The sequence below is a fragment of the Aethalodelphis obliquidens genome, unplaced genomic scaffold (assembly GCF_003676395.1).
Source record: "Aethalodelphis obliquidens isolate GAN/ISIS:26980383/991018 unplaced genomic scaffold, ASM367639v1 scaffold2, whole genome shotgun sequence".
Taxonomy (NCBI): Eukaryota; Metazoa; Chordata; class Mammalia; order Artiodactyla; family Delphinidae; genus Aethalodelphis; species Aethalodelphis obliquidens.
In genome coordinates, this window is record NW_020837946.1 from 61,909,527 (window position 1) to 61,921,160 (window position 11,634).

General features: G+C 38.6%; 2 protein-coding genes across 9 annotated transcripts in view; one reads left to right on the forward strand and one right to left on the reverse strand.

Moving 5' to 3' along the window:
• UBR3 (ubiquitin protein ligase E3 component n-recognin 3) overlaps positions 1-11,634 on the reverse strand; it is a 227,135-nt gene that overhangs the window by 116,209 nt on the left and 99,292 nt on the right. For all 8 annotated transcript variants that reach the window (XM_027128679.1, XM_027128641.1, XM_027128646.1 and 5 more), the window contains exon 20: positions 1,216-1,357. In XM_027128679.1, the coding sequence (XP_026984480.1) occupies positions 1,216-1,357 (142 nt within the window). The remainder of the gene's footprint in view (positions 1-1,215; positions 1,358-11,634) is intronic.
• Positions 1,535-5,501, forward strand: LOC113631996 (zinc finger protein 736-like). The gene has a single exon (XM_027128694.1). The coding sequence runs from the start codon at positions 3,802-3,804 to the stop codon at positions 4,327-4,329; it is 528 nt and encodes a 175-aa protein (XP_026984495.1). The 5' UTR covers positions 1,535-3,801; the 3' UTR covers positions 4,330-5,501.

Consider the following 11,634-nt stretch of genomic DNA (forward strand, 5'->3'; position numbering starts at 1 on the left):
AATCAAAACCACAAATATCTTTTTAGTAAGAAAAAATATTCTTTTTTTAATGAAAAAACATTTTAAATCATTTTACTGAATAATTCTCTTACAAATTAATGAAAATAAACCATTCAAGATGTTTTTTTGAGGCACATGTCTAAAATTTTAACAGGAGTAATTTTTACAAGTAAAACAAAAAACTGGTCATGGGGTAGAGTTAAAAAGAATAGGGGGTACAGAAATCTAAAAGTTATATTTGTTTACACAGCAAACAAGAAAAAAACTAAAGTGTCTACTTAACTAAATTTAATTTAAGTAATTTAAATAATGCATATGTAGTAATTGTAAATTTGCCTAACAAATAGGCTTACTTTTTTTAATTTAATTTTTAATTTTTCAAATTCTAATTAGAAAGAAGAAACAATAGTTTTTTTTGTATCTAACTGTATAATGTTTATCGTGTCTAGTTACTTTATAAATGTCTATAGTTATTTTACCTATATAACATGAGTATAGTTTGTCTTTCATTTCTTATCCAGGTTAGAACATAAATATGCCTGTTATATATATATATACACATACTCCATGGTACTATGTATACAATTTTTGAGTACACAACTAATGTTAGCCAAATAAGTAAGTCCGTTCTGTGTGAGAAGACCCAAGGATAAAACCAATTCTAGGTAACAAAACAGTAAAAGCATCACCTTTTGAGTTTCTAAGGTATTTAACGAAAGAAAATCCTTAATGGTGTCACTTAGGAGCCCATTCAAATCCCTCCATGTCACATTCCTGATCAGAGGAAGAAAGCCAAGAGAACACGCCTAAACACAGGGTCACTGGCTCCTATGGCTGCCATGTTAGTTTTGTCATTTTAGTGGATTCTGGTGGTTGTTTGGTCCCTACTGTTCATTTCATTCTTCCTGTACTCACACAATATTTCACTTCTTGTGGCACAGAAACCATAAAAAAAATTCCTATCTGAAACTGATAATATGAATAGTTTCCCCCAAAAAATGGTATAGCTGTTATTTTCAACTTAGATTTGAAATTACATAAAGAATACAATTCATATATATGTGATTATGACATATCCTCACACATCTTAAACATATAAATACACTTTACTTTATAAATAGTATTTTTATGTAAATATTACCCTTTAGCACTTTTATTTACAAATTATGGTAATAAATTCTAATCTGAGTCTTTCTATTTGAATTACTACTGTACCTTGTAAAGCAGAGTGAATAGCACAATGTGTAAAGTTTTACAGTGCAAAAGTCTCATGAGACCTTTATAGCTGGGATGGAGTGGCGTCCTTTTCTTATAGGGAGGCCAGGGATTTCCAGGGAATTTTCCACTCTGTTTTAAACTGTAAAAATAAAACAATACTAAAATTAGATGATAGACTCAAGATTAAAATGTAATTTAAATAGTGATTCCATAGCTTCATCACACACTATATATGTTACTTTAGCACTTTTTGGAATAGCCTTAGGTACAGATCATAACTTCCTCTACCTTTTTCTGGATGTATCATATTATTGATTCATTACCATTGAACTCACAGCCAACAGCACTGTAACAGCCTGAATAAAGCTTATCTGACAACAAATTTTCTCTGTAAGGCACATTAAAGCCTTCTTGCCCTCCGGAACACTAAACGGCACTGTGGCACTACACTTGGGGACCATTTTAAACAACGAAATCACCAAAGGACAAAAATGCAAAAACATAGCACTAAATTGACCATGAAAAGGACACGTTTACAGTATGAGCTGAAACAAGAGGGTAGAGTTTTGCTTTGTTCCACTTCAACCTAGGTGCCCTCTGCATATCCACTGAGATCTGTGACTAACCAAGAAATTGCTCCGAGTATTGATTTCAGGCATAAACATAAATTTTACCAAGTAGCCAAATTTGCAAAATAGAATTTGCAGATAATGAGGATCAATTGTATATGACAGAATTAGCATTACAAATCAGTGAGAAAAGGATGGATTGTTCAATAAATAGTCCTGGAGCTGGTTTTCTGTAGGGGAAAAAAAATAAATAAATCACTACTTCACTCTACATATAAAAATCAACTCCAGGTGGATTAAAAATCCAAATATAAAAGTAAAACTTTAGAACTGATAAACTTTAGACAATCTAACAGAAAATCATCGAAGAATAATCCATACACCAATCTCATACCAAGAATCATGAAGGAAAATTAATAAGTTTTTTTTAAAGGCTCAACCTCACCCAGTAATCCAGAGAATGCAAGTGAGTTATACATTCAGCACTTGAAGTTAAAATGACAGAATGAACATAAATATTTAATTTTACTTTCACTCAAAACTCCAATAAAAATATAGTAATGGTATTTCTTAAAGGATGAAAAGCACCAGGATGAAGAAATTCCAAAAAAAAAAAAAATATGCAAACTTTTGTCAATCGGAAAGCAAATGGATACATGTTGACTCTAGTAAACCTAAGAAAGCCAAATCACAGGAAGGCAATGCGGACAGCTGAGAATCAACCCCAATTACACTGCAGAATCCTCAAAAGGCTCAGAAACTGGAAACATCTGGTTCTTCAATAACTGGAGTTGGGGAGATAGGAGGCTAAAATAAGGATTGCATGAAAACTGCTTCTCCCCCACCCCAACAGAATTCTGGCTAGAGAATTCATCTCTGGAGAAGGTAAAACGCAAGCACAGTCAAGGGTAGGAGGATGGGCGATTAAAATCATCGTATGCCTAGAACGTCCATGTGTCCTTTGAGAGCCACGGAGATTTCACCCTCTTTATGCAAATTCCTTCTTAGAAATCTTTGTCTCTGAAGTTTTCTTAAGCTATGGTATTGACCTAAAACAATAGGAGGAGGTATGGCCAAGACCAAACTGCTTGAGTCCCATTATTCTTGCATTTGGAATACTCTCTATGGCAGAATGTATTGTTGTTCCCAACTGTTGGATCACTTCCTTAAAAGAGGAATATGCCATATGACATGAGGTGCCTCACTGCTGGTACATTACATATTTCCACCCCATCACCAGGCTTAATGTGAGCCAGCAGAATGTGAGAAAAATGACAGAGGAAAAAAAAGAAAGTCATCATATGCATTTTGACTCAGAGCACTTAGGCTCTGACTCCATTCAGTTCACAAAATAATGGCAGCCAGACCATTACCTTCTAGGCAATATTTGAAAATACTTCTCTGAGGAATCTGACAAAACCAAAAAGGAAGTTCTAAAGAGACTAACATAAGGGCTTCTCAACAAACCTGCCTGCCCAAATCACACCATGTTAAAGCTCAGAATCTACAAAGATCCACCAAGGCACGGAGAGCTCTTCACCACAAGCAGCCAGAATTATCAGACATCCAAAGAATGCAGCTAACATAAAAGCTAGAGACTGAACAGTAGAAAACTCAACTTAGAGGAAACAAATATCATGTAGGGAGGGGGAAAAAATCTTAAAAATAATAAATTACAAGGAGAGGCAACATGGTTTCCTGTTACATGGGTTTGGAAGGGGAAAGTCAGTACAGCCCACATACCCCGTGTTAGCAGAATTTCCTGACATCTATATGAGGTGAGAACACCTAGAAATAGGAAAGAATGAATTCATAGTTTGGTCTCCCTATAGGAGATGATTTTTCCTGAATATCTTCTGAGACAAGGACAGGAAAAGTTGACCTTTTCAGCATTTCAAGATCCTTCTGCCTGTGGGTATGTTAGGAGCAAAGGCATATTCTCAAGATGCTGATGTGATTCCTCAACGTAATATCGATGAGAAAATGACCCAGACAAGACGAAGAAGAGGAGGAAATGGCAGCTTCTCAGGGACTGTTGACATTCCAGGATGTAGTCATAGAATTTTCCCAGGATAAGTGGGAATTTCTGGACAGCACTCAATGGGAATTGTACAGGGATGTGATGTTAGAGAACTATAAAAACGTGGTCTCCTTGGGTCCTGTCTCTAAGCCAGACCTGGTCACCTTTATGGAGCAAAAGAAGGGTCCCTGGGATGTGAAGGGAATGCAGACAATAGCCATACACCCAGGAACTGGGGACCCCACCCAGGTGGAGGATGGTGACTTCAGGCTGAGCATAAGATTCCTGGGGCACCACCCTGTTTCCTCACCACCAACCAACCAGAAGAAAGTCACACACCCTGCAGCCCTCACCCCATATTTTGCCTATAAAAACTTCTCCCTGAAAACCATGGGGGAATTTGGGGTTTTTTACAGCACAAGCCACCTGTTGTCTTTGCTTAGCCCTGCAATAAACCTTTCTCTGCTCAAAAAAAAAAAAAAATTACCATCAACATACCAAAGAAATGAATTGCATCTATGATTCAAGAAGAGGATGCCATTAAGTTTGCTTTAAAAAAAAAAAACCGGTTTCTATATAAAACTATAGTGGCTACATATAAGCATAATTTTCAAAGCAATCTCAATAGCCTATGATTAAATGTTTCAACTATTCTATTTCATTTAGCATAGAAAAGCAATTTTTAGTTTTTATTTTATTTCTTTGTTTGCTTTAAGCACTAGGCCCCTAAATACGCAGCACCTAGATTAATAAAGTGCTCTGAAATAAAGGTTATATATTTGTTCAAGGCAGCAGGTAATACGCCATTCTGACTGCTCTTTTCAAAATCATTAATGAAATAATGCAAATGAAAAGCTACATGACAACAAAAAAAAATTTTAAGTGACTCAAACCAACACTTAATTACTGACTAGCTTGAGACATAAATGACATATATAAACTCATACATCATACTTTAAAACATGGGCCAGCAGCCATTAACTTTCAAGATGGGAGATGGGAAGTAACAGAAATATCAGAAATTACAGTTCAAAAAGATTTGCTTTCCAGCTGAATTTAAAGTAACCACTATATAAAAATCACACTTGTCTTTTGGAAATGGTCTAGACAATAGTTCCAACACCGCCATTAACAAACGTATTTCACTGAACTTCTCTGTACCACAATATCCTCACATGTAAAATATAACAATGAATTGAATGGATGGTTTTCCAACTGTTGGTTTGTTTTTGTTCTTGTTGTTTTTTGGTTTTGTTTTTTTCATTTTAAAAGCTGAATTGCCCATTAAGGGGTATTTGGAAGGGAGTGAGGAAAACGGGATGAGCCACCTCCACTCTCTTAGGCCTTCTGTTGCTGTTGCCCAACCCCCTCTTCCAGTGATGGCTCCAAAGACATTTCTACAGAAGCTGGAGAGAAGATCTTGAAGGGCTTTTCCAGCAATAAGATCCTAAAATTCTAAAGGTCTAAACATCACACAATGAAAATGGCTTATTTTCACTTAAACTCTCAGCACAAAAAAATTTTAAGAAACTTACTTTTCATTCATTTAGCAATTACTGATTATCTACAAAGTGCCCTGCATCAAGGTAGATTCTAAAGACATAATAGCAGGACTTCCCTGGTGGTGAAATGGTTAAGAATCCGCCTGCCAAAGCAGGGGATAAGGGTTTGAGCCCTAGTCCGGGAAGATCCCACATGCTGTGGAGAAACTAAGCCCATGTACCACAACTACTGAGCCTATGCTCTAGAGCCCACGAGCCACAACTACTGAGGCCGTGTGCCACAACTACTGAAGCCCGCGCATCTAGAGTGCATGCTCCGCAAAAAGAGAAGCCACCACGATGAGAAGCCTGTACACTGCAACGAAGAGTAGCCCGCTCGCCACAAGAAGAAAAAACCTGCACGCAGCAACAAAGACCCAGCACAGCCAAAATAAATAAATAAATAGAGAGGGACCTTCGAGATGGCAGAAGAGTAAGACGTGGAGATCACCTTTCTCCCCACAAACACATCAGAAATACATCTACGTGTGGAACAGCTCCTACAGAACACCTACTGAATGCTGGCAAAAGACCTCAGACTTCCCCAAAGGCAAGAAACTCCCCACATACCTGGGTAGGGCAAAAGAGAAAAGAAAAAAACAGAGACAAAAGAATAGGGACGGGGGCTTCCCTGGTGGCGCAGTGGTTGAGAGTCTGCCTGCCGATGCAGGGGACACGGGTTCATGCCCCGGTCCGGGAAGATTCCACATGCTGCGGAGCAGCTAGGCCCGTGAGCCATGGCCGCTGAGCCTGCGCGTCCAGAGCCTGTGCTCCACAATGGGAGAGGCCACAACAGTAAGAGGCCCCCGTACCACAAAAAAACAAAACAACAACAAAAAGAATAGGGATGGGACCTGCATCTAGGGGAGGGAGCTGTGAAGGAGGAAAAGTTTCCACACACTAGGAAGCTCCTTCACTAGCAGAGACGGGGAGTGCGCAGGGGGGTAAGCGTCAGAGTCACAGAGGAGTGCAATAACAGAGGTGCAGAGGGCAAAGCAGAGAGATTCCCGCACAGAGGATCAGTGCCAACCAGCACTCACCAGCCTGAGAGGCTGGTCTGCTCACCAGTGGGGACAGGTTGGGGGCTGGGAGTTGAGGCTCCTGCTTCAGAGGTCAGATCCCAGGGAGAGGACTGGGGTTGGCTGCATGAACACACCATGAAGGGGGCTAGTGCACCACAGCTAGCCAGGAGGGAGTTCAGGAAAAAGTCTGGACCTGCCTAAGAGGCAAGAGACCATTGTTTTGGGGTGTGTAAGGAGAGGGGATTCAGAGCACCACCTAAATGAGCTCCAGAGACGGATGCAAGCCACAGCTATTGGCGTGGACACCACAGACGGGTATGAAGCGCTAAGGCTGCTGCTGTAGCCACCAAGAAGCCTGAGGGCAATCACAGGTCACCAACCATACCTCCCCTCCCGGGAGCCTGTGCAGCCCGCCACTGCCAGGGTCCCCAAGATCCAGGGACAACTTCTCCAGGAGAACACACTGTGCGCCTCAGGCTGTTGTAACATCACGCCTGCCTCTGCCGCCGCAGGCTCACCCCACATTCCGTACCCCTCCCTCCCCGTGGCCTGAGCGAGCCAGAGCCCCCTAATCAGCTGCTAGTTCAACCCCATCCTGTCAGGGCGGGGAATAGACACCCTCAGGCAACCTACATGCAGAGACAAGGCCAAATCCAAAGCTGAACCTCAGGAGCTGTGCAAACAAAGAAGAGAAAGGAAAATTTCTCCCAGCAGCCTCGGGAGCAGCAGATTAAATCTCCACAATCACCTTCAAGTACCCTGCATTTGTAGAATACTTGGATAGACAACGAATCATCCCAAACTTGAGGTGGTGGAATTTGGGAACAACTGTAGACTTGGGTTTGCTTTCTGCATTTGTTTCTGATTTTATGTAAATCTTAATTTAGTATTTAGGGCTTATTATCACTGGTAGATTTGTTTATTGATTTGGTTGCTCTCTTTTTATATATATATATAGATAGATAGATATTGTTTCCTTTTTCTCTTTTTGTGAGTGTGTATGTGTATGCTTCTTTGTGTGATTTTGTATGTATAGCTTTGCTTTTACCATTTGTCCTAGGGTTCTGTCTGCCTGTTATTTTTTTGTTTGTGTTTTAATTTTTATTCTTTAGTATAGTTTTTAGTGCTTGTTATCATTGGTGGATTTGTTTTTTGGTTTAGTTGCTCTCTTCTTTCTTTCTTTTTTTTTAAAATTACTCTTGTATTTTTTATTTTTAATCATATTTTTAAATTTTTTTTTTAATAATTTTATTTTTTTTCCTCTTCTTTCTTTCTTTTTTTTTCTCCCTTTTCTTCTGAGCCACGTGGCTGACAGGGTCTTGGTGCTCTGGCCGGGTGTCAGGCCTGAGCCTCTAAGGTGAGATAGCCCAGTTCAGGACACTGGACCACCAGAGACCTCCCAGCTCCACGTAAATTCAAATGGAGACAGCTCTCCCAGAAATCTCCATCTCAACGCTAAGAGCAGCTCCACTTAATGATGAACAAGCTACAGTGCTGGACACCCTATGCCAAACAGCTAGCAAGACAGAAACACAACCCCACCCATCAGCAGAGAGGTTGCCTAAAATCATAATAAGGTCACAGACACCCCAAAACACACCACCAGACACGGTTCTGCCCACCAGAAAGACAAGATCCAGCCTCATCCACCAGAACACACACACTAGTCCCCTCCACCAGGAAGCCTACACAACCCACTGAACCAACCTTAGCTACTGGGGGCAGCCACTAAAAACAATGGGAACTACGAACCTGCAGCCTGCAAAAAGGAGACCCCAAACACAGTAAGTTAAGCAAAATGAGAAGACAGAAAAACACACAGCAGATGAAGGAGCAAGGTAAAAACGTATCAGACAAAACGAATGAAGAGGATATAGGCAGTCTATCTGAAAAAGAATTCAGAGTAATGATAGTAAAGATGATCCAAAATCTTGGAAATAGAATGGAGAAAATTCAAGAAACGTTTAACAAGGACATAGAAGAATGAAAGAGAAAACAATGATGAACAACACAATAAATGAAATTTAAAATTCTCTAGAAGGAATCAACAGCAGAATAACTGAGGCAGAAGAACAGATAAGTGACCTGGAGGATAAAATAGTGGAAACAACTACTGCAGAGCAGAATAAAGAATGAAAAGTATTGAGAACAGTCTCAGAGACCTCTGGGACAACAATAAATGCACCAACATTCGAATTATAGGGGTCCCAGAAGTAGAAGAGAAAAATAAAGGGACTGAGAAAATATTTGAAGAGATTATAGTTGAAAACTTCACTAGTATGGGAAAGGAAATAGTCAATCAAGTACAGGAAGCACAGGGAGTCCCATACAGGATAAATCCAAGGAGAAACACTCCAAGACACACATTAATCAAACTGTCAAAAATTAAATATAAAGAAAAAATACTAACAGCAGCAAGGGAAAAACAACAAATAACATACAAGGGAATCCCCATAAGGTTAACAGCTGATCTTTCCGCAGAAATTCTGCAAGCCAGAAGGGAGTGGAAGGACATATTTAAAGTGGTGAAAAGGAAAAACCTACAACGAAGATCACTCTACCCAGCAAGGATCTCATTCAGATTTGATGGAGAAATTAAAACCTTTTCAGACAAGCAAAAGCTAAGAGAATTCAGCACCACCAACCCAGTTTTACAACAAATGCTAAATGAACTTCTCTAGGCAGGAAACACAAGAGAAGAGAAAGACCGACAATAACAAAACCAAAACAATTAAGAAAATGGTAATACGAACATACGTATCGATAACTACCTTAAATGTAAATGGATTAAATGCTTCAACTAAAAGACACAGACTGGCTGAAGGGATACAAAAACAAGACCTGTATATATGCTGTCTACAAGAGACCCACTTCAGACCTAGGGACACATATACACTGAAAGTGCGTGCATGGAAGAAGATATTCCATGCAAATGGAAATCAAAAGAAAGCTGGAGTAGCAATTCTCATATCAGACAAAATAGACTTTAAAATAAAGACTATTCCAAGAGACAAAGAAGGACTCTACATAATGATCAAGGGATCGATCCAAGAAGAAGATATAACAATTGTAAATATTTATGCACCCAACAGAGGAGCACCTCAATACATAAGGCAAATGCTAACAGCCATAAAAGGGGAAATCGACAGTAACACAATCATAGGGGACATTAACACCCCGCTTTTACCAATGAACAGATCATCCAAAATGAAAATAAATAAGGAAACATAAGCTTTAAATGATATTTTAAACAAGATGGACTTAATTGGTATTTATAGGACATTCCATCCAAAAACAACAGAATACACTTTCTTCTCAAGTGTTCATGGAACATTCTCCAGGATAGACCATATCTTGGGTCACAAATCAAGCCTTGGTAAATTTAAGAAAATTGAAATCGTACCAAGTATCTTATCCAAACACAACACTATGAGACTAGATATCAATTACAGGAAAAAATTTGTAAAAACCACAAACACATGGACACGAAACAATATGCTACTAAATAACCAAGAAATTACTGAAGAAATCAAAGAGGAAATCAAAGAATACCTAGAAACAAATGACAATGAAAACATGACGACCCAAAACTGATGGGATGCAGCAAAAGCAGTTCTAAGAGCAAAGTTTATAGCAATACAATCCTACCTCAAGAAACAAGAAACATCTCAAATAAACAACCTAACCTTACAGCTAAAGCAATTAGAGAAAGAACAACAAAAAAACCCAAAAGTTAGCAGAAGGAAAGAAATCATAAAGATCAGATCAGAAATCAACGAAAAAGAAATAAAGGAAACAATAGCAAAGACCAAAAAAACTAAAAGCTGGTTCTTTGAGAAGAAAAACAAAATTGATAAACCATTAGCCAGACTCATCAAGAAGAAAAGGGAGAAGACTCAAATCAATAGAATTAGAAATGAAAAAGGAGAAGTAACAACTGACACTGCAGAAATACAAAGGATCATGAGAGATTACTACAAGCAACTATATGCCAATAAAATGGACAACCTCAAAGAAATGGACAAATTCTTAGAAAAGCACAACCTTCTGAGACTGAACCAGGAAGATATAGAAAATCTAAACAGACAAATCACAAGCACTGAAATTGAAACTGTGATTAAAAATCTTCCAACAAACAAAAGCCAAAAAACAAAAGAATTCACAGGTGAATTCTATCACACATTTAGGGAAGAACTAACACCTATCCTTCTCAAACTCTTCCAAAATACAGCAAAGGGAGGAACACTCCCAAACTCATTCTACGAGGCCACCATCACCCTGATACGAAAACCAGACAAAAATGTAAAAAAAAAAAGAAAACTACAGGCCAATATCACTGATGAACATAGATGCAAAAATCCTCAAGAAAATACTAGCAAACAGAATCCAACAGCACATTAAAAGGATCATACAACATGATCGAGTGGGGTTTATCCCGGGAATGCAAGGGTTCTTCAGTAAACGCAAATCAATCAATGTGATACACCAAATTAACAAATTGGAGGAGAAAAACCGTATGATCATCTCAATAGCTGCAGAAAAAGCTTTTGACAAAATTCAACACCCATTTATGATAAAGGCCCTCCAGAAAGTAGGCAGAAAGGTAACTTACCTCAACGTAATAAAAGGCCATATATGACAAACCCACAGCCAACATCATTCTCAATGGTGAAAAACTGAAACCATTTCCACTTAGACCAGGAACAAGACAAGGTTGCCCACTCTCACCACTATTATTTAACATAGTTTTGGAAGTTTTAGCCACAGCAATCAGAGAAGAAAAAGAAATAAAAGGAATTCAAATCCAAAAGAAATAAAAGGAATTCCCAAATAAATGGGAAAAGAAGAAGTAAAGCTGTCACTGTTTGCAGATGACATGATACTATACATAGAAAATCCTAAAGAGGCTACCAGAAAACTACTAGAGCTAATCAATGAATTTGGTAAAGTAGCAGGATACAAAATTAATGCACAGAAATCTCTGGCATTCCTATACACTAATGATGAAAAATCTCAAAGAGATATGAAGGAAACACTCCCACTTACCACAGCAACAAAAAGAATAAAATACCTAGGAATAAACCTACCTAAGGAGAAAAATGAACTGGATGCAGAAAACTATAAGACACTGATGAAATAAATTAAAAGATGATACAAATAGATGGAGAGATATACCATATTCTTGGATTGGAAGAATCAACATTGTGAAAATGACTCTACTGCCCAAAGCAATCTACAGATTCAATGCAATCCCTAACAAACTA